We start from the raw sequence: 26,370 nt of genomic DNA on the forward strand, positions 1-26,370 counted from the left end.
TTTATATTTAAATAAGTAAAATAATTAAAATGTGTGAAGTTTGTTACCTGGTTTTATATTTCCATTGAAGTTTGTGAGGCAGTGAAAGGCTATGTCCAGTGCTCTTCAGCTGAAATGCTAAAATCAGGGTTAGGTCCAAGTTCTCTGGAGTGTGTGTGGGTGGCTGGGTTTCATCTGTAAGATGCAGCAGACCTGTTGTGACGGGGGTGGGATCCCTGATTTGAGTGTGAACAGGGTGGCAGGGAATGGTTCTGTGCAAGAATACAGAACCACGGCAGAATGGGAGCCAGAATGCCCAGGTGGTTAACTTCAAAGCTGTGTGTGCTGTGTGTTAAGTGCTGGGCTTGTGTCTACAGGAAGGGTTAGACTAAATACAGTATGTACAACACACACATGCACACAGACAGATGGCCCTGTAACATTGCTTTACGACTATGAGAGAACCCTAACCCCCCCCCCCCCTGCTGGGTGGAGCCGGAGCGGTCTGGTTGAGGGGTGTAACAGTTTGAGGTCAGTCTTGGGAGCGTTTGGTAGAAGGGGGGCGCGCGTGGATCCAGTGATGGATTTAGGGCGGTCCCCCATGTTCTCTTTGGGGGTGTGGGGAGGGGCAGGGGCCAGCGCGGGGGGGAGGGGCCGGGGCAGGGGCGGGGGCGAGGGGCCGGGGCCAGCGCGGGGGCGAGGGGGAGGGGCGGGGGCGGGGGCGAGGGGCGCAGTTTGGGGCGCGGTCCTCACAGCGTCAGCTCTTTCTGGACGCCCCACAGGGTCTCTGCGCTCTTCACCAGCTGCTGCTCCTCCTCGGGCTTCAGGGTCATGCGGACCACGTCGGTCAGCCCACTGTTCCCCAGCACACACGGCACACTGAGGAAGACCTCGTCCTTCACACCGTGCATGCCCTGGGGAGGAAGAGCGCGTCAAGGGTGTGTGTGTGTGTGTATGTGCGTGTGTGTGTGTGAGACAGAGTGTGTGTATGTGCGTGTGAGAGTGTGTGTGTGTGTGTGTGTGCGAGACAGAGTGTGTGTATGTGCGTGTGCGTGTGTGTGTGTGAGAGAGTGTGTGTGTGCGTGTGTGTACCAGGTGGATTATGAAAACTCACCTGCACAAGGGTGGACACAGGGTGTACCTTCCTCAAGTTCTTGATAATGGTCTCCACCAGGTCAGCGACGGACAGGCCGATGGCCCATGAGGTATACCCCTTCAGCTTAATGACTTCATAGGCACTGAGGACAAAGGGGGGAGGGGTGAGGATTCATACACTCTGGGGGAGGTGCTGTAGAATAAGGTGAACTGTTTCCCTGTTTTTGAACTTTGTGTGCTAAGCTACGCTATGCTAGCTAACACAGCAATGGGGCCTGTTACAGCCCACCCACCCTGTTACAGCCCACCCCATTACAGCCCACCCCATTACAGCCCACCCCGTTACAGCCCACCCCATTACAGCCCACCCTGTTACAGCCCACCCCATTACAGCCCACCCCGTTACAGCCCACCCCGTTACAGCCCACCCGTACAGCCCACCCATTACAGCCCACCCTGTTACACCCCACCCGTTACAGCCCACCACCCCATTACAGCCCACCCTGTTACAGCCCACCCGTTAACCCCACCCACCCCATTACAGCCACCTGTTACAGCCCATCCACCCCATTACAGCCACCACCCGTTACAGCCACCCATTACAGCCCACCCTGTTACAGCCCACCCCGCTTCCACGCCCCCTTGGCACTGTGCATGAAATTCAGTTCAGCTGTTTATCAAGAGTTCCCAGCATACAAATGTACTGCATTCACCTGCATGAAATGGGAACTGCAATGCACAGACCAAGTATGACTGTGATTATTACTGCTGTGATACAGGAAGGCTTATTGATGCCTTTGTAATATCATTCACAAAGGATGGTGATGGGGAGGGATGGGCAGGGCTGGGGGAGGGGGGCCTCGTGCGACTCACCCTTCGACCACCATTTTGTGGACGGTCTTCCAGTTCTCCGTGTCTTTGTCCGTTCCCATTTCGGGGTTCAGCTCTTTGAGGGAAACTCCGGCCACGTTCACCCCGCTCCACACCGGCACTGGAGAGAGAAGAGCTCAGTCAAGCTGACTGATCACCGCTGTTTCACGGGTGGCAGTGTAGTGCAGTGGTTAGGGAACTGGATTGTCAATGGAAGGGCTGCAGGTTCGATTCCCAGGTAGGACACTACCAGTGTACTCTTGAGCAAGGTGCTTAACCTTACTGTCCAGCTGTATAAGTGGATATTACACCAAAAATAATGCAAAATCTGTGGGAAGTCATTCTGGGGAAGACTGTTTGCCAAATGCCTGTAGTGTAATGGCTTTGTTTTCTACCCAACTGGACGGCCCCATCTTTTAGTGTGTGGACCAGACGTCAGTCCTCTGTGAGATCAGACCAGTATTTTTTCTTCACAGAGAAGAAAAAATGTGAGGAGACAAAGACAGACACACTATTCGAGTCTCCGTGCACAGACAGGCAGACAGACAGACAGCAGACAGACAGACAGAGAGCAGACAGACAGACGGACGCACCGCTGGAGTCCCCGTGCACATACAGGCAGACAGACAGCAGACAGACAGAGAGCAGGCAGACAGGCAGACAAACAGACAGACAGAGAGCAGACAGACAGACGGACGCACCGCTGGAGTCCCCGTGCTCTCCGACGATCCAGCCGTGGCAGCTGGAGGGGTGGATGTGCAGCCGCTCGCCCATCAGGAAGCGGAAGCGGGCGGAGTCCAGGTTGGTGCCACTGCCAATGACGCGGTGCCTGGGGAAGCCGCTCAGTTTCCAGGCAACATAGGTCAGGATGTCCACTGCGGGGGAAGGGGGGGGGCTTGTTAGGTCCGGATGTCCACTGCGGGTGGGGGGGGGGGGGGGTGGTGGAGGGGGGAGCTCCTTAGGTCAGGATGTCCACTGCGGGGGGTGGGGGGGGGGGTGGAGGGGGGGAGCTCCTTAGGTCCGGATGTCCACTGCGGGGTGGGGGGTGGGAGGGGGGGAGCTTGTTAGGTCCGGATGTCCACTGCGGGGTGGGGGTGGAGGGGGGGAGCTCGTTAGGTCAGGATGTCCACTGCAGGGGGGTGGGAGGGGCTTGCTAGTGTCATATGATGCGCTCGCCGCAGCTGAATGCCGCTCTTGAAGTTACGGTGGTAACCTGTGTGGCTCACGCTTGGCACGCAGTCCAGGTGGGATTAGCTTTCCCTGCTGGAAATGTGAGCCTGATCATGCCCAGGCTGAACAACACAGCAGCTCAGATCTCAGTCTCCACCCTGCTGAGGGGAGCTGGAGCTCGGTGCTGCAGCTGCTGTGTTTTATGTGTGTCCAACAGTAGCAGGTAATGATAATGCTGCTTACGGCGTGTACTGTTGCAGATGTAGCACAGCAGCTATGGAACTTGTGAAGGTGAATTGTTAGCATGCTAGCTGGCAATAATGATTATTATTCTATTACAATAAGGCCTGTGTTTTTATCTTCCCAGATATTGACAATCCCACTATAACCTGAGGAAGAATTTAAATGATAGTATTTTTGAAAACTTTGTGATATCCCTCGTTTGCAAAGCTTCTGAAGTAAGTAATCAGGACGCTCATAAGGGATCTCACCTGTGTCTCTCCCTCCCTCCATCCATCTTGTCCTCCCTCCATCTCTCTCTCCTTTCTTCCCACCCTCACCCCCTTCTAGTCCTACTTTCTCACACACTCAAATTTGCACTCTCTCCCACCCTCCCTGCCTCCCTCCCTCTCTCCTGCCCTCACAGCTTCCTCCCTCCCTCCCTCCCCCTCCCTCCCTCCCTCCCCCTCTCCCTCCCTCTCCTCCTCCCCTCCCCCCTTCCTTCCCCTCCCTCACCGGGGTTTGACACCACGAGGATGATGCAGTTGGGGCTGTACTTGACGATGTTGGGGATGATGAACTTGAAGATGTTGACGTTGCGCTGAACCAGGTTCAGGCGGCTCTCCCCCTCTTGTTGGCGAGCGCCAGCTGTCACCACGACGACCTTGGAGTTGGCGGTCACACTGTAGTCTGAGAACAAAGTCATAGACGCCCCACTTCACCAACACGAAGCCCCAGATCTGCCCCACAAAACTGAGGAGCACAGGAACTCCTTCATGCTCAGCACACACTCAGGTAATGATGAACCCAAACAGATTTCTGAGCATCTCTCCTGATGCTAATATCCTGTATTAATTCTGTTCTGCTCTCTCTGCTTCCTGAGCTTTTGTGTTCAGTAGCTGTTTTTCCAGTTTTATATGCAACAGTGCAATATGCACGAGGCTCTGTTATTGTCCTCGGTCATGTCCCTACCCAGCCCCGCCCATTCATCACCAGCCACGCCCACGCCTCCCCAGCCCCGCCCACTCCTCCCCAGCCCCGCCCACTCCTCACCCTTGTCGGCCACAATTTTGGGCGTGCGCAGGAAGAGCCCCCCGTGCTGCAGGTCCATGGCCTCGCCCTTCAGCTTGTCCTCCATCACATCCACCAGCGCCACCTCGTCCGCCAGCTCCTGCTCGCCATGGTGGGGGGGGGGGGGAGAGACGAAGAGTAGCTCAGCCCTCAGCCTCTCTGTCATTTACACTATCACTCTACCACGCATATGGAGAGCAGCTCCTGCTCACCGGCGGGAGGGGGGGGGGGCAGCTCAGCCTCTCTGTCCTCTGCACTCTCACGTGTACGGAGAGCCGCCGTGTCATCAGACACCGGCATGCTGGGGGAATTCTCTCTGTGCGAAGCGTGGCCTTACGCCAGTACAGCCTCCCCGGGCACACGCCCTTCACCGTGCGGAGGATGAGGATGTCATAATCACACTGACCCCCACACAGGCTTCTAGTTTATTCCTCTCCAGAGAGAGGTACCAGCCTGCCTCACCCTCTTGCCCCGCCCCTTTCCTCACCTTAATCAGGATGCTGACGGCCGACGCCATGCCAACCATACCGACACCCACCACCGTCACCTTGTTCCTGGAGCCAACTGGCTCCTCCTTCATCACATGAGTGATCAGCTTCTCGTGTGTGGATGACATCACCACAGCCTGGGGGGGGGGAGGGAGGGTAGAGCAAGAGTGTGAAAATGAAGTTATACATGTTAGTCTGTGGGTGAGACTGTTGCGTAATCTCTGAAAGGCCCCTTCTGTGTCAGAGTCCACAGTCACTCCCTCTCACATTCGGTAGTTATAGACTAAGAGGTTCATTTGGATAAGCTTCTCACACCTCTATAAAACTGTTTTTCAATAACTTCACAAGAGGACTTTCCTATCCTGTCACTATAAATAAGAAAAGCATGTTTAAATGCCTCCCTTCACTGGCTGGACTTACGAGAAATACTAAATACATGAGCATCTGCTCCAGGGTCTCACACTAAACTCCCAGAGTGCCTCAGTGCCTGCGGGTTTTAGTGAGTTCCTCTCAGGCCTCGACAACAAGATGTGTGGATTCTTCAGACAGTCTCTGACTGAAACCTCTGGTGCCAAGAACACCCCAAAACCAGCAGACAGTGCGGCCCCCCAGGCCTGGGGCCTCACTCCTGTGCTCTACTGCAGTGGCTCTTGCTAAATCACACATCTTCAAATGTCCCTGCTGACAGTTGTGCACTGAGTACTATTATGGGATGCATTTTTTTACTCCTGGTTGAGAGGATCAGCAGGTCTTGGCTTACTCGTTACTCATAGCAGTGTGTGCAGTAGCTGGTAGGAATGGTGTCTTACTGCCCATAACCATTACGCCCTGAACGCAGTTTCCACCGGATACCTGGTGTCTGTCTGGGTTATGATATCATCTTTGTCTAAACATTCTCACCGCTGCTACATTCAGGTGATTTCTCGCCATTTATTGCACATCGCGAGTGAGAGGGATACAGGATCCCATGCACGTGCGGGGAGTCAGCTCTTCTGGAGATTTCCCTTTACAGAAGACTGGTCTGGGTCTTCCCAGCATGCACTGCTGCATCTGTTACATATCATGTCCCTCTACAGTTATTGTGAGATGACTACAACAATGCTACACAACAACCAAATGTCGTTTCTGCTCCCGCATAAAACACCAAAGCCTTTTACGACGTATGCATTCAAAGAACAATCGATCTTTGTATTTCAAATGTCTACGATCGGATTTATTATTTCCTTACCCCACAAGGAATAGGCTACGTTATCTCTTAAACTACAATTCTAAATATCAAAGCTTTGGGGTCGTTAATATAAGTGAGTCGCACCCTTGTCCATTAAGTCCAAACATTTTTTTTCTGGCTACATATTCAGCCAAGATCTGAAAACGGGAACAAACTGCTGCAAGCGAAATGGATTCAACATACCGAAGCCTGCCTAATAACCCCATTCGCGATGAATGTTACTCTTTCCCCATAGATGCGTTACTTTTTTATAGATACGTTAGCTTTACATGTTGTGACGTAGCTCGCAGTGCAACTGAATATGAATGACAAGCGTCACCGGGCTGTTCAGTGGTAACGCCCGCAGAAAATAAGCGCGGCGCTCTGTACTTGTTCTTAGAGTTAATAGTAATAGTGCTGGCCAGTCGGCGGTGAGATGAATTCCCCTTTGGTAGGAACAGTCATATCCGCAGCTATCACACGACAACCAATATCTGTGTAATTTCCACATCATCTTGAACGTGCTCCACGAAATCATCCTTTCAGTGGCAGCTACTGCGGTGAGTCAGAAACGCTGATGTCATCTCTGTCGCACCGGCTAGCCTGAAACTGCACGTACGCCCGCACTAACGTCTAAGGGCGTTTGGCGTTTCAATAATTACAATTACTTTTAATTCCTGCGAAGACTGAGATGCAAATTACCAATGCCAACACCTTATCATTTTTCTACAGTTATTTGTTACATTTATCTTGCTTTACAGTGGAAACTCGTGCAATAAACTAATTAACCCAATAGCCTATTGCGATTTGCCTGTTGGACCAAACGATATTCATAGCCCTTTGCAACGCAATCTGACCCAAAGCAGTCTGAATTAGTATTACTGTACTATCCTTGTCTTCGTTTATTCATTAGCGGATGCAATGGGTATTGTTTACATTGCGTCCACATTAAGAATGCTCAGAACATTTTTAAAACCAAAATACTGTTTTAAACGCTACTAAGTACTACAGTGAACCTTGTCTTGAGGAACTGGTTATTCAACCGGTAACCAAAAAATATAGGTAAATAGTATAAACGTACCATATAAACCAAACTTTATTCATTAATTGTATTCATTCAGCCGTAGTAGTACTGATCGTTTAAAATGCTAATAATTTGGCGTTGTATGCGTCCAGTTAAATATAGAGCCGCATTTGCGACCCGAGGGATAAATTAATCTCATTCCTGGGTCACCTTTCATGCATGAACAGGCAGTTATCATGCCATTATAAATCAATACGAGAACCACTGACCACCATTGTTATACACAGTTTATTAGGCTTTCCCGGAGTTATGTAAACTACCATTTTTAAAACAACATAAAGTAACAAAGTTAGCCGCTACGATTTACGTTTTTTTTTACGTAACTGCTACAGCATCCTGCGCTCGTTCGTATCAGTAGTGCGTGTTCAGAATAATAATTTTTAAAAATTGGCATAATATCAATAATACGACTACTTTATAAGGAGTGCAGCAAATCAGTCAGTGTTGCTTAACATCTGACTAGAAAGCCATAATATGCCCGTAATGCCCAGGTAACTCCGCATCTCTGTCACGAGCTCGTGCAACAGCTTGACTCAACCAACAAAACTGGGTTATTAGCAAAAGAAGAGGGATAGACAGGGAGAGCCAGATTCGCGGACTATTACATCACAAAATTAGGATGTAATTCCGTGAAAATACTACACTTGCACTGAATCAAGCGCTTACACAGACGGCAGAAAAGTATGTTTCTGTACACGTGCCCAGTCATATATATATGTATATATATTACCAGAGGAAACTGCAGGAGGATACACATTTTCTATGAGCCGCATTGAATCCGTTTCCGGCTCTGAACATCGCATAGTTGTGAGGCATACAGGCGTGAATCACAAGTAATGTGCTTCTCTCAGACTATGACCTCCACAAAAAAAGAAAAATTAATTATAGTTAGCCTAATGTCCGTGGCGGTTGGTGATGCTGAAACTGCGCTCAACCGGTGGCACTGTTAGATAGCTACAACAATTTCAGCGGCTACTGTCTGTATTGCTTTTACTGTTCAAGTTGTTACATGTCTGTAATTTGTGTTGATCCTCACCTTTTAAATTTCCGTCACAGTAGAAAATACGTTGAAGCGTTTAGCTGGAATGTCTTCGATTGGGCTCTCCCTCTCTCCCGAGCGCTAGATGTTCGTAGCTCTGCAGCAGTGACAAGGGAGGCGGAGCTGGTCGCTGTTTAAATATCCGCACGCGCCTACTGACGCTGTGCACGAAGAGTTAATTCGGGCGTGGCTTGGTATCTTGTGCTTAATGTCACGTCCGAAGAAGCGTTCTGCTGTGTGAAACCGCCGAGAGGAAATGCCAGGGAAGCACTTGCGGTTATAGAAGGCCTTCCATATGCAGTTGACCACTCACGGTTAAGAACTACGTTAGTATGTCTGTTGCTGTGGTGTGGGGTTCCCATACCTTTGATAAGAAAAGTTTACAACGTGTTTAATCTGTCGAAGTGGACTGAAATACAACAAAACAAACGTTCATGCAGTTGGACCTATTCCACGCCCAACTGCATTAAAGTAAATTCACCGTTATATTAGTTTAACTGACGGAATACCCACAGAAACGTGACAAAAAGAATAAGTACACATTCATTTAACAGTGTGCACACAAACGTTAAGAATAGGCGAGGTTAAACTAACAATAAAAGAACACAATTCCCCAGTACAAAATTTAGTAGAAGTGCACAAAATAAGAGGAAGAAGTCCCTCCTCTTCATTTTATTGAGCAGTAGCTTGGACCGGTTTGGGCTAAATTCTGGTTTAAAGTGCACCTATCTCTGTTGTTGGATGAGTTAAAATTAGGAATCATTTTTTCACGCAGAGTAGTCACTGTGTGGAATAGGCTGTCAGGTCATGTAGTAGAGGCAGAAACTCTGGGGATTTTCAAGACCAAGCTTGATACGTTGTTAGGTACAACGAGTCTGTAGGTAATCAGAGCACTGGGCACAATTTAGTTAGGAAATGGAGAGCATTGTTGGGCTGAACGGCCTGTTCTAGTCATTATGTCGTGTTAAAAACTATTGCTGTTTGTCAAAACTCAACAGCCAAATTAAAGAGGAGTTAAATAAACACATCCCCAGCAGTCCAAGGGAGCATAAAGAAGTCCATTTAAATGAACAGCACGGATTTGCTTCGTTTTGTTTGCTGTTTGCATAGTGTATTTTATACAGATGCATTATGTTATTTTATACAGATGCATTGGTCTTATGATGTCTGCTCATGGTACTCAGGTGGATGGACATCACTCTCTGGCATTTTAAATCACTGTGCTAAATTCTTGTAATTTAAATTATAGGGTGGGGGTTACAAATATTAGAAAACAGGCCAAACACCCCCCCCCCCCCCCAATAATATAGCGTGTTGATGAGAAAAATATCCATCCATCCATCCTCTGTCATCTATAACAGCTTATCCTGGGCAGGGTCATGAGGATTGCTGGAGCCTATCACAGAATGCATTGGGTGAGAGGCAGGAATTTCACCATTCACTCACCATTTTCTCACACATAACTATGGGCAATTTTGAGTCAACACTCAGTCTACCTGCATGTCTTTGAACTGTGGGAGGAAACCGGAGTAGCTAAAGGAAACCCACACAGACACGGGGAGAACATGCAAACTCCACACAGAAAGGCCCCGGCCAGGATTCAGACCCTGGACCTTGCTGTGAGACTGCAGGGTTCCCCACAGCACCACTGGGCAGCCCATGAGAAGCGCAACATGTAATAAAAGTGAGGATTCCATGATGTGTTTGGGATGAACTTATCCGTAGTCTGAAGTATTTTCCCCTTAAAATTAACCAGAAATGATAATTTCATAGTTTGTTCTTTTAAAACACATTGGTATGCCCCGAAGGGACTGCGCACAGACTGTCTGTGCATTTCAACCCCCTTAATATTCAAGCTAAAGTTATGCCCTTGCAGCTGCCACACCCCCCTTTTGATGGGATGGTGAGGGTTGGCAATTTGCCACATGGTCCATATTCTGTTGATAGTGGTTATTACACAGTCCTTTATGAGGCAACTTGACTGCAAAATAAGCACAAGGCTGGAATGCTGGTCCAATTCTTAAAAAATGAAATAAAATACAAACCACAGTGAAGGCAAGCAGAGCAATTATAAAGATAATTAGCTGTCTTCATGGTTATCTGAGGAGACCTCCATGTCCAAGCAGGGTGCAGTCTGGTACATTTCAGTTGTGACCCAGAGGTGTACTTATCTTAAGCTAAGCCTGCATTGGAGTCTCTCTCAAAAGTGCCTCAGTTTCAGATTTACCTTAGTGTGTCCTGACATTGTCTCAAATCACCGACAAGGGACATTCCAGAGTTCTGTGTGGAATGGAGGTATCCTGATGAAGCAAGTCACGTGGTATCACGCTGAATTTCCCCCTCTCAACCCGATGGGGCCGTGAAATCGTAGAGCGTACCATAGAGTTCAGTGCGTAGCTCAACATGCAGAGAACCCCCTAACTGCAACGTGGAAGCTGAGTTACGGCTGCGGTAACCATGGCGATAACATGCATTACACAATGTGATCCTTGTCTCTTCCTGTCTTCCCTTTCAGGTGCACCAACTTGTTGGGTCGGACCCTTCAGACCGTGAAGGCGATAGCTGAAGGTAGGCTAGCCTAATGTAAGAGCACCAGCTATATATTCTTTATTGTAGATATAATGTAACCACGAAATGTGCACTAAATTAGCGTTTTGTGATAAATCGTCCGTTTGTCTGGTTGCTCGTCACGTGGATGTAAAAAATTTAAGTGCAAAGTTTGACGAGGACCCTCTATCATATATTTCGGTTATGTTGCTTTGTCAGTCATCCAAGGTGTGGTAGCTTACAGCCACGTGCAGTCGATGTCAGTTTAACTTGCAAGACAGGATGAACGTTAATAACGCACGTAGCCTACGTTTCAGGACCACATCCTATATTAATCAAAGCGTTGCTTAGTTACCTGGAAAGTTACCACATAGGAAATTACAGTACACTGGTTTAGTAATGCCCACACCAGAATCAGATACCCACACCGGGCCAGATAGACTGTAGAAAATACAGTGCCCTCCATAATGTCTGGGACAAAGGCTTATTTTTTATTATTGATTTGGTTCTGTACTCAACAAATTTAGATTTGTAATCAAACAGTTCTCACGTAGTTAAAGTACAGATTCTCCTCATATATTAAAGGGTATTTTTCTACATATTGATTTCACTGTGTAGACATTACAGCACTTTCTATACACACAACACCCCCCCACCCTCCTAATTCAGGAAACCATAATGGTTGAGACATATGGCTTTGCAGGAGTTTATAATTAGTCAAGTGAGTTCCGTTGCTCCTAAGTGCAGGTGTAAGAGAGCTTTCAGTATCTAGTCTAGGCGTTTGATTGTCATTGGAGTCTGTTATTGGCGTTCTTCAACATGAGGATCAGAGTAGGGCCAGTGAGTCAAGGAAGCTCGATCTGATTCCAATTGAACATGCATCTCATATGCTGAAGAGAAAACTAAAGGCTGCTTGCCCCTGAAACAAGCAGGACCTGAAGATGGCTGCAGTACAGGCCTGGCAGAGCAGCAGTCAATCAATCAATCAATCAAATTTTATAGTGTATTTTACAGCAGTTGTCACAATACGCTTTACAGGTAACCCTGGCCTAAACCCCCACAGGATCAGGGAAGTGCAGTACAGGCCTGGTAGAGCAGCACCAGGGAAGTGCAGAGCAGCACCAGGGAAGTACAGAGCAGCACCAGGGAAGTGCAGTACAGGCCTGGCAGAGCAGCACCAGGGAAGATACTCAGTACCTGCCGATGTCTGTAGGTCACATACTCAAGCAGTCAATGCATGCAAAGGCTTCCAGGAAAACTATGAATATTTAATTGCTGAAAAATGACTGGAAACCTTAAAACTAGATGTAACAAAATGTTAAAAATACATCATTGTCAACCATATAGCAACCATTGTGTCTTTTATGAGGCTATGTAGACAACAAATTACATCACAAATGCCTGGAAGGCATAAGTTGTGTTTTTTTTTCATTCATTCAATCCTTCCAGAACCACAACCACAAAGTGTGCTTTTATATGTACATATGTGGGAAATAAACTTTGTGTTATAGTAGGCTATCCTTTATTTTTAAATATTTTAAAACCATAAGACTGAAATTAAGTTTTAATTGAAACATAGATGTACGATGTCCGGTCAACCGTTCTTACTGAAGAATTTTCATTATTAATTCAATATGTGACAAGCAGTAGGATAGCAGTCTAAGGGCTCGATACTAAGGCCTTTAGCATTTGCAAAATCATTTAGCACGCGCAAAACCAATGACGTGACCAGTGATTGGTCACCACATTTGTTTTTCCACCAATCATTAGTTGCGTTATTGGTTTTGCACAGGCTAAAGGTCTTGGTAAGTCAGGCCCTGAGTGCTTCCCCAGTTTCCCTGTATATAGATCCTAGGGCTTATTACAACTGACATCTTGAAGCTTATTAACACAAGATCATCTCCAGGGCCTATTTTGGTGCTTAGTTGGATGCATCGTGCTAAGTTCCATCGCAGCTACAGCTGCCTGTTCCTCTGGAGATCTCCACTGAATGCAGCTGAGATTTCACCATCAACATCCTGCAGAAGTCAGTTGAACAGACTGCGTGGATTAAAAGGGGCAATATGATGCTGATGCAAATGACTAGCAGCCATTTTCATTCTGCGTAGTTGGTAACCAATTACATTTCTTTCTGTAAGCGTATTGCTCTCATTTTGTGTCCTAATTGATTGGGATTTTAGGGGGTGGGATCTCTCGCTGTGGTTGTGCAGTGCTTTGCTGGATATGGAAATGAGTTCAGCACAGGGGAGGATGGTGTGCTGCTGTTTCATATGGAGCCAAACAGGCTTCAGCTTCAGCTCTGTGCTGCTCTCTATCTGTGCTGTTCTCTATCTGTGCTGCTCTCCTCTGTGCTGTTCTCTATCTGTGCTGCTCTCCTCTGTGCTGCTCTCTATCTGTGCTGCTCTCTATCTGCGCTGCTCTCCTCTGTGCTGTTCTCTATCTGTGCTGCTCTCCTCTTTGCTGATCTCCTCTGGGCTGCTCTCTATCTGTGCTGCTCTCTATCTGCACTGCTCTCCTCTGTGCTGCTCCCTATCTGTGCTGCTCTCCTCTGTGCTGCTCTCTATCTGCGCTGCTCTCCTCTGTGCTGCTGTCTATCCCTACTGCTCTCCTCTGTGCTGATCTCCTCTGCGCTGCTCTCTATCTGTGCTGCTCTCCTCTGTGCTGATCTCCTCTGTGCTGCTCTCTATCTGTGCTGATCTCCTCTGTGTTGCTCTCTATCTGTGCTGCTCTCCTCTGTGCCGCTCTCCTCTGCGCTGCTCTCTATCTGCGCTGCTCTCCTCTGTGCTGCTCTCTATCTGTGCTGATCTCCTCTGTGTTGCTCTCTATCTGTGCTGCTCTCTTCTGTGCTGCTCTCTATCGGCGCTGCTCTCTTCTGTGCTGCTCTCTATCTATGCTGCTCTCTATCTATGCTGCTCTCCTCTGCGCTGCTCTCCTCTGCGCTGCTCTCTATCTGTGCTGCTCTCCTCTGTGCTGCTCTCTATCTATGCTGCTCTCCTCTGCGCTGCTCTCTATCTGTGCTGCTCTCCTCTGTGCTGATCTCCTCTGCGCTGCTCTCTATCTGTGCTGCTCTCCTCTGTGCTGATCTCCTCTGTGCTGCTCTCTATCTGTGCTGCTCTCTATCTGTGCTGCTCTCCTCTGCGTTGCTCTCTGTCTGTGCTGCTCTCTATCTGCGCTGCTCTCCTTTGTGTTGCTCTCTATCTGTGCTGCTCTCCTCTGCGCTGCTCTCTATCTGTGCTGCTCTCCTCTGTGCAGAATGTCTGTGCAGTCTTTGCTGTTGACCAAAATGTAGGTCATATGTTCTGTACTTTAAAAAGGGGGTGAGGGTGATCTGAGTAACAGCTGATGTCAGCCTTTCTTGTAAAGGTGTGAGGGCATCCAAAACCAGAATTACTGTAAGTAACATAGCTGTGATCTTGGCTGACATTTATGGGCGACATAGCTCAGGAGGTAAGAGCGATTGTCTGGCAGTCGGAGGGTTGCCAGTTCAAACCCCGACCTGGGCGTGTCGAAGTGTCCTTGAGCAAGACACCTAACCCCTAACTGCTCTGTCGAATGAGAGGCATCAATTGTAAAGCACTTTGGATAAAAGCGCTATATAAATGCAGTCCATTTACCATTTTAAAGGTATGAAAAATTGGGCACAAAATGGGTGCCAGTGAATAGCATTGTATACCCTTTTAAACTGCAGAACAATACATTTCTGTAAATTATTACAAGGAATGTAGATGTAAGAAAAACACTCTTTACGGGTCTTTCATGTTCATTAAACCATGACTACTCTCGTACTCTTGCACTCTTGCACTAGTTGGATTTTAAAACTAGCAAGAGTGAGCAATGCTTTATTTAGGAAGCACAAAAGGTAACCACAGACATTGCTGTTGAAGTGGTATTGTACAGTAAACTTAAACAGAACTGTTTTATTCAGTTATATCACAATAGTGCCATCTAGTGCATTAATAATCACAGTGCATCCATAACCCACATCTAATACTAATACTCAGCATGTAGGTACGTAAAAAAATATTACATGCAAATGCAAACATTAGAACATTTTTCACATTAGATGTTTATTAAAAAAGTGATGAGATGGGATGAAAGTAAGATCTGTTTTTATGTTTATGAAAGTATTATTCACGTAACATGATTCATGAAAGAGAAAAGTAAAAAGCCAAAATCACTACAGCACTGCACATTTCAAACTTACTCAAAATTATCTAGTGATTGATTGATTAAATTGTAATTAAGCCTCATTTATCAGGAGAATTTGAATAACTGCAGTGCAACATACCCAATGCACTTTAGCAATCAATATAATTTGACCAGCAGAGAGAGACACTGAGAGCAGCATCCCTGCCTCAAGGAATATAGTTTCATTTCGTTTGTCTCCTGCCTTTCCACAGAGTAAAGCGTGATGCTTATGCCTTATTACAGATTTTAATTAACAGCATGTACATTTTGTGTAAAGCAGGGAAAACATTAAAGGTCCCTCATTATAGGTCTCTTCCTCTGAGCAGTATTGTTTTCAAAGATTAGTTTCTAATTACTCAAAGCATTCATGTTGGAGCTAAAAAAAAAAAAAAAAAACTATGATAATAACACAAGATATTTTGCACCAGAACTGGCATCTTTCTCATTGGCCCCTTGGGCCAGTGTGTGTGTGTGTGCGTGTGTGCTCCTAAACTGACAGAGCACTCGGGTCAGTGTGTGTGTGCGTGCTCCTAAACTCTTCTGAACTGGAAGGAGGGAGGACCCTGTGGGCCCAGCCATTCCAGAGTCCAGAAGTCAGAAAAGCAGCGAAGTAAAGAGCAGCTGAACCAGATCTCTAGCTGTTGAGTGAGGTGTGCTTTGTTTGGGTTGGAGTGAAACCCTACAGGACAGTAGATCTCCAGGAGCAGGGTTGGGCAGCTCTGCTCTTGCTGTTGAGTGAGGTGTGCTTTGTTTGGGTTGGAGTGAAACCCTACAGGACAGTAGATCTCCAGGAGCAGGGTTGGGCAGCTCTGCTCTTGCTGTTGAGTGAGGTGTGCTTTGTTTGGGTTGGAGTGAAACCCTACAGGATAGTAGATCTCCAGGAGCAGGGCTCTAGCTGTTGAGTGCTTTGTTAGGGTTGGAGTGAAGCAGTAGATAATAGATCTCCAGGAGCAGGGTTAGGGTTAGGGTTAAATTCAGGGCTGGGCTGGTTTATATCCTGCCAGGCTGAGCTCTCGGTGGCTTCCTCCCCCAGGGTGTGCAGGACTGGGGTGGGCAGCTCCGGTCCTGGAGGGCCAGTGCAGGTTTTTACGGCCTCTAGGTACCCTGGTTGAATGAGCTAATTAGTCATTACACAACAACAGTGGCTCACTCGTATATTAGACCTCAGTAAAATGTTACAATACAGACACACAGGCATAAGAACAGTCATCCGCTGCTGTTCATATCATGGAATGTAGCTAAAATGTCAGGCCGTGTAAATGATTGTGCTAATTGAATAGTAGAGAGCAGAAGCTGGCCTGAACTCTCGAAGCAGCCGTAGCCCTCCTTGCTCAGCCCTGCGGTAGAAGCACAGCGTGCTTAGTGACCTTTTCCGCTTCTGTCCTCAAACCTGCCGCTGCTCTGCCGATATCACACAGAGCTCCTCTCAAACCTGCCGCTGGTCTGCCGATATCACACAGAGCTCCTCTCAAACCTGCCGCTGGTCTGCCGATATCACACAGAGCTCCTCTCAAACCTGCCGCTGGTCTGCCGATATCGCACAGAGCTCCTCTCAAACCTGCCGCTGGTCTGCCGATATCACACAGAGCTCCTCTCAAACCTGCCGCTGGTCTGCTGATATCGCACAGAGCTCCTCTCCTCAAACCTGCCGCTGGTCTGCCGATATCACACAGAGCTCCTCTCAAACCTGCCGCTGGTCTGCCGATATCACACAGAGCTCCTCTCAACTGCCGCTGGTCTGCATATCACACCTCCCTCAAACCTGCCGCTGCTCTGCCGATATCACACAGAGCTCCTCTCCTCAAACCTGCCGCTGGTCTGCCGATATCACACAGAGCTCCTCTCAAACCTGCCGCTGCTCTGCCGATATTGCACAGAGCTCCTCTCCTCAAACCTGCCGCTGGTCTGCCGATATCACACAGAGCTCCTCTCCTCAAACCTGCCGCTGGTCTGCCGATATCACACAGAGCTCCTCTCAAACCTGCCGCTGGTCTGCCGATATTGCACAGAGCTCCTCTCAAACCTGCCGCTGGTCTGCCGATATTGCACAGAGCTTTGGGGCAGAACCCACTGGTTTTCTGGACTGGATTACAGACCAGTTGCAAGACTGAGTCAAGAGCGATATACATCCCCTTTAATTATAAGTTTTTGTAGTAAAATTTAACTTTAACCATGAACCAAGGCAGCTAGTTTAAAAATAAAACAAAAATCAAGTATTAGCTACATGTGAAATTAATAGTATCCCGTTTAAATACCCCTGATTTATATGAGAGCTGCCTGCTATGAGAGCCGCTATGAGAGCTGCTATGAGAGCTGCCTGCTATGAGAGCCGCTATGAGAGCTGCTATGAGAGCTGCCTGCTATGAGAGCCGCTATGAGAGCCGCTATGAGAGCTGCTATGAGAGCTGCCTGCTATGAGAGCTGCTATGAAAGCTGCCTGCTATGAGAGCTGCCTGCTATGAGAGCTGCTATGAGAGCTGCTATGAGAGCCGCTATGAGAGCCGCTATGAGAGCCGCTATGAGAGCCGCTTTGAGAGCCGCTATGAGAGCCGCTATGAGAGCCGCTATGAGAGCCGCTATGAGAGCAGCTATGAGAGCTGCTATGAGAGCAGCTTTGAGAGCCGCTATGAGAGCCGCTATGAGAGCCGCTATGAGAGCTGCTTTGAGAGCTGCTATGAGAGCCGCTATGAGAGCCGCCATGAGAGCTGCCATGAGAGCTGCTATGAGAGCTGCTATGAGAGCTGCCTGCTATGAGAGCTGCTATGAGAGCTGCCTGCTATGAGAGCTGCTATGAGAGCTGCCTGCTATGAGAGCTGCTATGAGAGCTGCCTGCTTTGAGAGCCTCCTGCCATGGCATCTTCCTGTGCGATTACAAAAGACTGGCGCAGTTTTACGATGCTTTCCAACTGGGCTACAACTCCTGCCAACTTGTAACTGGATAAAATCAAACTGCTAAAAGTGAAAATCCTATCAATATTATGATGAAACTTTAAGGTATGATGTGGGTGTCTGGTCCCATCATTGCTGAGTGCCCAGGTCCTTGTTTTCCATCACGGCAGAAGAATGTTCCTCCATTACAGGGCTAGGTTAGCCATACTGCATGCAGTCCTCACAGCGGGCTGCCATTTTGTTTTGTGCTTCATTGTTTTTACGAAAGCCATTGGCCTTCTGACTGATTTGCTCTTAATCCCAGTGAGGATGTCTGTGAATTATCTGCCTGTCTGGAAGCCACACAGCCTTTCAGGAAACACAGAGGTAGATACAAAAAGGTAAAATAAACCTGTCAACTGCTCTGATCTGCCTATTGAGGGTAGATTGGGATGGTGTTGCAGCGGGTCTGGATAGGGAAGCAGAGGGGATGCTGGATTGGAGGTGTTATGGGTGGTCTGGATAGAAGCAGAGGGGATGCTGGATTGGGAGGGTTTTGTTGGGGTGGGTCTGGATAGGGCAGCAGAGGGGATGCTGGATTGGGAGGGTGTTTGTTGGGGTGGGTCTGGATAGGGCAAGCAGAGGGGATGCTGGATTGGGAGGGTGTTTTTTGGGGTGGGTCTGGATAGGGCAGCAGAGGGGATGCTGGATTGGGAGGGTGTTTGTTGGGGTGGGTCTGGATAGGGAGCAGAGGGGATGCTGGATTGGGAGGGTGTTTGTTGGGGTGGGTCTGGATAGGGAAGCAGAGGGGATGCTGGATTGGGAGGGTGTTTGTTGGGGTGGGTCTGGATAGGGAAGCAGAGGGGATGCTGGATTGGGAGGGTGTTTGTTGGGGTGGGTCTGGATAGGGAAGCAGAGGGGATGCTGGATTGGGAGGGTGTTTGTTGGGGTGGGTCTGGATAGGGAAGCAGAGGGGATGCTGGATTGGGAGGGTGTTTGTTGGGGTGGGTCTGGATAGGGAAGCAGAGGGGATGCTGGATTGGGAGGGTGTTTGTTGGGGTGGGTCTGGATAGGGACAGCAGAGGGGATGCTGGATTGGGAGGGTGTTTGTTGGGGTGGGTCTGGATAGGGAAGCAGAGGGGATGCTGGATTGGGAGGGTGTTTGTTGGGGTGGGTCTGGATAGGGCAGCAGAGGGGATGCTGGATTGGGAGGGTGTTTGTTGGGGTGGGTCTGGATAGGGAAGCAGAGGGGATGCTGGATTGGGAGGGTGTTGCAGGGGGTCTGGATAGGGAAGCAGAGGGGATGCTGGATTGGGAGGGTGTTTGTTGGGGTGGGTCTGGATAGGGAAGCAGAGGGGATGCTGGATTGGGAGGGTGTTTGTTGGGGTGGGTTGGATAGGCAGCAGAGGGGATGCTGGATTGGAGGGTGTTGTTGGGTGGGTCTGGATTAGGGAGCAGAGGGGATGCTGGATTGGGAGGTGTTGGGGGGGTCTGGATAGGGAAGCAGAGGGGATGCTGGATTGGGAGGGTGTTTGTTGGGGTGGGTCTGGATAGGGAAGCAGAGGGGATGCTGGATTGGGAGGGTGTTGCAGGGGGTCTGGATAGGGAAGCAGAGGGGATGCTGGATTGGGAGGGTGTTTGTTGGGGTGGGTCTGGATAGGGAAGCAGAGGGGATGCTGGATTGGGAGGGTGTTTGTTGGGGTGGGTCTGGATAGGGAAGCAGAGGGGATGCTGGATTGGGGTGTTGCAGGGGGTCTGGATAGGGAAGCAGAGGGGATGCTGGATTGGGAGGGTGTTTGTTGGGGTGGGTCTGGATAGGGAAGCAGAGGGGATGCTGGATTGGGAGGGTGTTTGTTGGGGTGGGTCTGGATAGGGCAGCAGAGGGGTTTACAGCAGTGCTCTCCCCATAGAGGCTTGGCAGTACTTAGCGACTGAGTCTGTTTGGTTTCATTTTACGTCCACCTCCTTCGGCATCTGCAGAGTTTTACTACATCATACGAATGGCGAGAATTATACCCTGTCGTTATTTAATTACCAAAGACTGGAGATGAACGTGATTCAGTGGATATTTGGAAGTAGCCCGAGGGGTCGCAGTCAGCGACCTTTGACCTCTTGGCACCAGTGGATATTGTTTATTGGGCAGTGGGGGAGGTAACGCCTGGGGAAATAACTGCTGGGTCAACTGTGAGAGCACCCCCCCTGGAGGAGCGCTTCTGTGCCTGTGGGGGGAGGGGGTTTCCATGGCAGTGATGTGGGGGGGGGGGGTTTCCATGGCAGTGATATATGGGGGGTTACCATGGCAGTGATGTGGGGTGGGGTGGGGGGGTTTCCATGCAGTGATGTGGGGTGGGGTGGGGGTTTCCATGCAGTGATGTGGGGGGGGGGGGGGGTTTCCATGGCAGTGATGTATTGGGGGAGGGGGGTTTCCATGGCAGTGATGTATTGGGGGAGGGGGGTTTCCATGGCAGTGATGTACGGGGGAGAATTGGAACGATTTGTGTTAAAAGGTCAAGTGCATATGCCTCTTTCATCAGCCCCACCCCCTCCTTGCTTTTCCTATTTTTGGGATGTCTCTTTTCTCACCCCCCCCCCCCCATCCCTTCCTCGCTGTGCCCACAGCCCCCCAGACTTCATTTCACAGACACTGGGCCTCTATATTTGCCTGGGGCCACGCAGGCAGTGAATGGGGAAAGAGGTGAATGATCGTGGATCTGGTCAATGTAACTGAAGCGCTGTTGTCAGGCCTGGGCGCTGTTGTCAGGCCTGGGCGCTGTTGTCAGGCCTGGGCGGGGTTGTCAGGCCTGGGCGGTGTTGTCAGGCCTGGGCGCTGTTGTCAGGCCTGGGCGGTGTTGTCAGGCCTGGGCGGGTTTGTCAGGCTCGGGCAGCTTGGCTTCCTGCATTAGCGCCTCTGTAATTACAGCATTATCCTGCTAGCGCCAAATTCTCCACTTGATTAACAATTTGCATCTTATATGGCAATTATTTACATTGTAATCACCGGGCTCTAATTACAAAGGAAACACATGTTTTTGCACTCATGCAAAATGCCCCCTGTCCTGATACCCCCTGTTCTGATAGCCCCAGTTCTGATACCCCCTGTCCTGATACCCCCTGTTCTGATAGCCCCTGTTCTGATAGCCCCTGTTCTGATACCCCCTGTCCTGATACCCCCTGTTCTGATAGCCCCTGTCCTGATACCCCCTGTCCTGATACCCCCTGTTCTGATACCCCCTGTTCTGATAGCCCCTGTTCTGATACCCCCTGTCCTGATACCCCCTGTCCTGATAGCCCCTGTTCTGATACCCCCTGTCCTGATAGCCCCTGTTCTGATAGCCCCTGTCCTGATAGCCCCTGTTCTGATAGCCCCTGTTCTGATAGTCCTTGTTCTGATACCCCCTGTTCTGATAGCCCCAAAAAATCTTCTGATTTTTAAAGGTGTGCCTGTCACCCCTCTTCTCTGCCCCGTGTGGTGGCTGTGTCATTAATAAGGAGCAGTAGTTTGACATGGCTGCTCTGGCTGCTCTGGCTGCTCGCTGCTCCCACACACTGGTCCCTGGCTGTAAGGGATTATCCCTTCCTACGGGCCTAAAGTCTACCAGCTCTGTTCCTCCCTCCCTTCTGCAGCTTGTCTTGTGTGACCTCTCACCCCAGAGCTCTTCTGTGTCACTCTGCACCTGACTGCTCCCCCTCAGCCCCCCAACCCCAACCCCCTAGAAGAATATAATCCTCTTATCAGGATAACTTTTCCTTCCTTCATGGGAATGTTTCAAGACTGGTTAAAGCCATAAGCTCTCTCTCACACACACACACTCACTCACTCACACACACTAACACAGATAAACGCACACATGCACGCACACACACAAGTACACACAAACATGCGCACACACAGATACGAAAGGCTTTTGGAAAGTTTGTGTTGTTTTAGATGTCCTCATGACTCATCACTGTGGAACTGTCTGCCCCTGCAATGAGAGGACCCTGCTGGAGTGTGTGGCCTTCAGTAATTACACATATAGAAGGACAGTGAGCTGACCCAGAACGCATAAACACACCACTCATTTCTGTTTCTCTGGCTGAAAAAACTTTCAGTCAAACAGCCAATGTCACCGTCACCATCCTCTCTGATTTAGAGAGAGTGGAACTCAAACAAGCGTTGGCAATACAAATGTGCTTCTTCAGGCTGACGGAGGAGCTGGGTGCACTGGCCGTCCTCTGACCAGCAGGGGGAGGCAGAGCTACAGTTGTGTCCTGGGCTCAGCTCAGCTACCTCACAGTGAGGCTCGCTCAGTTTCACAGCTCTCTCTGCACTGTCTCACTCCCCCCTACCCCTTACGAGCGCCCCTAGGGGTCACCCTACTAACGTGACCCCCCAAACCCCCCAAACCCTCCCCCGCCCCCCACCCTCGTCAGGGCTGTCCCCCAGACTTATCCCGCCTCCATCAGTGATTGGTTACAGTCAGAACTCACTTTGATTTGCTGCTTGCCCCTCCCGGGGAGGGCTGTGATAAATGGCATGTTTGCCATGGCGCCGTTATCAGGCCAGAACAGCCCCCCCCAGAGCGTGGCGCATTATTGAGAAATGCACTTGGGGGGGGGGGACAGCGGTCATGAAAAATATCTGCGCCCTTGTACAGCTGTCCCTATTTTATTTCTTTATTATGCCCACTTTTAACCCCCCCCAAACCCTGCTCAGCCTCCTCACACACAGTAACCCCCCCAAACCCTGCTCAGCCTCCTCACACACAGTAACCCCCCCCAAACCCTGCTCAGCCTCCTCACACACAGTAACCCCCCCAAAACCCTGCTCAGCCTCCTCACACACAGTAACCCCCCCAAACCTGTGCAGCACTGGGACATGCTCGGACACCCCCCCAGATCCCATGCTCTCAGACAGAGTCTCAACAGAGTCAGTACACCCCAGAAACCCTGCAGAGTGCAGCGTCTGTACACAGAGGCTAGCACCTCTCCAAACCCGACTAGCGACCTGTCCTGGAACACAGAGGCTACCGCTCCCAAAGCACAGAGGCTAGCACGGGCCCCCAAAGCACCTGCGCGGGCTCTCCTAAACACAGGCTAGCGACGCCCCGAAACACAGGGGCTCACGCCTCCTTACAGCACGGGCTAGCGACCCTCCCAAAAGCTGCTCAGGCCTCCTGCAACACAGACTACACCTCCCGAAACACAGGTGCCGGCTCTCCCAGTGAAAGCACAACACGCCTGCGTCCGAGCTCCCTCACACACAGTAAACCCACAAAACCTGCTTATATTCCAACCTGCTCTTTGTCGTGCATGTTACACCCCTGCACATTCCCAAACCCTGCTCAGCCTCCTCACACACAGTAACCCCCCCCAAAACCCTGCTCAGCCTCCTCACACACAGTAACCCCCCAAACCCTGCTCAGCCTCCTCACACACAGTAACCCCCCCCCCCCAAACTCTGTGAGCACATGGGACATGCTCGGGGACACGCCCTCCTGCATGTCCCATGTGCTCACATTTCAGAACAGAGTGTGTCAGAACAGAGATCAGGTTTACACGCCACAGGGAAGAGGGACTCCTGGCAGAGTGCAGTGTCTGTGAAAGCACAGAGGCTAGCGACGGGCTCGTCCTGTGAAAGCACAGAGGCTAGCGACGGGCTCGTCCTGTGAAAGCACAGAGGCTAGCGACGGGCTCGTCCTGTGAAAGCACAGAGGCTAGCGACGGGCTCGTCCTGTGAAAGCGCAGAGACTAGCGACGGGCTCGTCCTGTGAAAGCACAGAGGCTAGCGACGGGCTCGTCCTGTGAAAGCACAGAGGCTAGCGACGGGCTCGTCCTGTGAAAGCACAGAGGCTAGCGACGGGCTCGTCCTGTGAAAGCACAGAGGCTAGCGACGGGCTCGTCCTGTGAAAGCACAGGGGCTCCCCCCAGTCCCAATGGTGAGAACCCACAATAACAGGCTTATGTTTTATTTATATTTACCAAACCTATAGCTCTTGTGTCTGTGCATGTTGACACTTTGACTTTACAGCTGCAATTGAGGAATACAATGGGAGTGTTCCGGGTGTGGGCATGCAAAACTTCCCCAAACGGGACCGTGATTATCTGGCTCCAGGGTTCTGGGACAGCAGACAATACTGGGGGAGGGAGATTGGGGGGGGGGGGGCTGATGGGATGGATTCATTTCATTTCATCTTGCAAGTAATAAAAAGGAACACTTGGAGTAAAGCATCCCAAGGGGGCGTGTCCACACAATTGAAGCTCCATCCACATTTTCACTGTCAGCCCTGGCTGATACCATAGATCTACAGAGGTGCTAGATACTCAGCTCCATACTTGTAACACTGAGTGTTCTGTCTGTGTTTCGTTGAAGTTAAACATCTAATGCATCTTCTGAAAATGACTTCAGAGGCATGGCTGAGTTCAGCACTACCCCAATGGACGTTCTGTACTGCAGTATAACAGAAAACTGCAGTGACCAACCTGGAACCTCTCGCCACTCAGAAGCAGATGACCGGAGAGAACCAGGGGAGGTGCTGGGAGCCGCGTGTCCACTGAGGCCCAAGAACCCGTGCTGCTACCCAGGGTTCCGGTTCCACACCTCCAGAACCCTGGTTCCAGGACTCCAGAACCCTGGTTCTGCTTCTGCCCCACTCTCACTTCTGCAGTAAGAACCTAGACACCCCCACCATCACTCCCACCATCACCCTCACCCCCACCCCCACCCCCACTCACAAATAATGCACAAGTACATGAACTACACTATGTGGAGTTGTGTTATTACTAGAATAGCCCATTGCCCTCAAAGGACTCAGTTAGAGGAAGTCTGCCCTGCCCTTATGCACAATGCACTGTCGTCTCATTTAAACACACATGAAATCCTGCTACTTTGCCAGCTAAAGAAACACTTCCCTGATTTGTCATTTATATTTCTCATTAAGAGCAAAAAGGCTTTTTTTCTACCAGTGAAGAGATTCGGAAAATCCATTATTTAATTTCAGTAATTCTCAGCTTGTTTTCTACCTTATACATCTGTTTTCATTAATCAAATTGTGATGATTATGGATGATTAACAAGAGTTAATTTAAGGAAAACACACCAGCAGCTGGTACCTTTAAGCTTAATTAGGAAATTAAATTGTGGTTTATAACCTATGTGCACTTCACACCAATCATTTTAATGACATGACATGACATGAAGGTGGAGTGTAAAGCTAGGCATGTTATTAAACGCCTTTATTTAAAATAATTTAAAATGGTCTTTCTTTGGACGATTAAAGTATTTATTCTGTAATATTTACGGTATACTCAGGCAGCTGGACCTGTAGCAACGGGGGGTCGCCGTTAAAACAGACACCCTCAGTAATCCCTCAACCGTAGAGCAGGGTCAAAGAAACTCACAGGTGAGACTCGACAGTAGAGCAGGGTCAAAGAAACTCACAGGTGAGACTCAACTGTAAAGCAGGGTCAAAGAAACTCACAGGTGAGACTCAACCATAGAGCAGGGTCAAAGAAACTCACAGGTGAGACTCAACCATAGATCAGGGTCAAAGAAACTCACAGGTGAGACTCAACCATAGAGCAGGGTCAAAGAAACTCACAGGTGAGACTCAACCATAGATCAGGGTCAAAGAAACTCACAGGTGAGACTCGACAGTAGAGCAGGGTCAAAGAAACTCACAGGTGAGACTCAACCATAGATCAGGGTCAAAGAAACTCACAGGTGAGACTCAACCATAGAGCAGGGTCAAAGAAACTCACAGGTGAGACTCGACAGTAGAGCAGGGTCAAAGAAACTCACAGGTGAGACTCGACATGGCAGGGTCAAAGAAACTCACAGGTGAGACTCGACAGTAGAGCAGGGTCAAAGAAACTCACAGGTGAGACTCGACAGTAGAGCAGGGTCAAAGAAACTCACAGGTGAGACTCGACAGTAGAGCAGGGTCAAAGAAACTCACAGGTGAGATTTCAGCTTCCTGCTTTGCAAGCTGGCAAGACACTACAGGGCAGAGGTCGTTCAGAGGTCATTCCCATCAGCGTCTGCTGTTCCACAGACCGTTTACCCTTACGGTCTGCCTGTGGGCGTGCAGAAACGTCTCTGTGAACATTGCTGGGGTGAAAAGTGAAACGCTGGCTACATTTGGTTGAAAAGTGAAAGCTTTCTAGCTGACTAGGCTGTAGTCTGGTTATGTCCAGGTAAAGCCTGAGCTATATTGATGTTAACCAAGTCCATTTAAGTAAAAATGTCTCTCAGCCTAGATTTTCAACCATCCAGACATTTTCATTTTTTTGCTCACTAGCAAAAAGGTTACTTACTTTTGCATAAAATACTTCCCAATCTGGAATTTGGAACGGTACCTGTACCTCAAAGTACGTTTGGGGAGAGTCACGTGTGTTCTCCGTCTGTGCTCTAGAACCTCAGCAGGTGGGTTCTCCAGTCCCCCTCTGGTTCCTGCTTCCTGTGACACTGGCACAGCAGGTCCCAGCAGCCTCTGCGTCATGTGTTTGGGTTCTGCTCTCTAAACTATGAGGGAATCTGCCTATCAGATGGCTGCCTGATAGCCATA

At 49.4% G+C, this 26,370-nt stretch overlaps 1 protein-coding gene and 2 long non-coding RNA genes across 4 annotated transcripts in view; 1 reads left to right on the forward strand and 2 right to left on the reverse strand.

Moving 5' to 3' along the window:
- On the reverse strand, nucleotides 1-8,372 carry LOC135241905 (L-lactate dehydrogenase A chain). Its single transcript, XM_064312682.1, has 8 exons — nucleotides 8,220-8,372; nucleotides 4,892-5,029; nucleotides 4,387-4,504; nucleotides 3,850-4,023; nucleotides 2,646-2,819; nucleotides 1,948-2,065; nucleotides 1,094-1,217; nucleotides 1-893 (listed from the first exon to the last, which is right to left on the reverse strand). Exons 2-8 carry the CDS (start codon nucleotides 5,018-5,020, stop codon nucleotides 729-731), a joined length of 1,002 nt encoding a protein of 333 aa, XP_064168752.1. The 5' UTR covers nucleotides 5,021-5,029; nucleotides 8,220-8,372; the 3' UTR covers nucleotides 1-728.
- On the forward strand, nucleotides 6,475-25,050 carry LOC135241909 (uncharacterized). Of its 2 annotated transcripts, none has more exons than XR_010326156.1 (3): nucleotides 6,475-6,659; nucleotides 10,738-10,790; nucleotides 24,178-25,050. It is a non-coding gene; the product is annotated as an uncharacterized LOC135241909 (long non-coding RNA). The 2 variants fall into 2 exon arrangements; XR_010326155.1 differs by lacking the exon at nucleotides 6,475-6,659 and adding an exon at nucleotides 8,475-8,548.
- LOC135241910 (uncharacterized) overlaps nucleotides 14,818-26,370 on the reverse strand; it is a 16,744-nt gene continuing 5,191 nt past the window's right edge. Inside the window, exon 4 of the long non-coding RNA XR_010326159.1 lies at nucleotides 14,818-16,061. This is a non-coding gene — a long non-coding RNA (uncharacterized LOC135241910). The remainder of the gene's footprint in view (nucleotides 16,062-26,370) is intronic.

The sequence above is a fragment of the Anguilla rostrata genome, chromosome 16 (assembly GCF_018555375.3).
Source record: "Anguilla rostrata isolate EN2019 chromosome 16, ASM1855537v3, whole genome shotgun sequence".
In the NCBI taxonomy this organism is placed as follows: domain Eukaryota; kingdom Metazoa; phylum Chordata; class Actinopteri; order Anguilliformes; family Anguillidae; genus Anguilla; species Anguilla rostrata.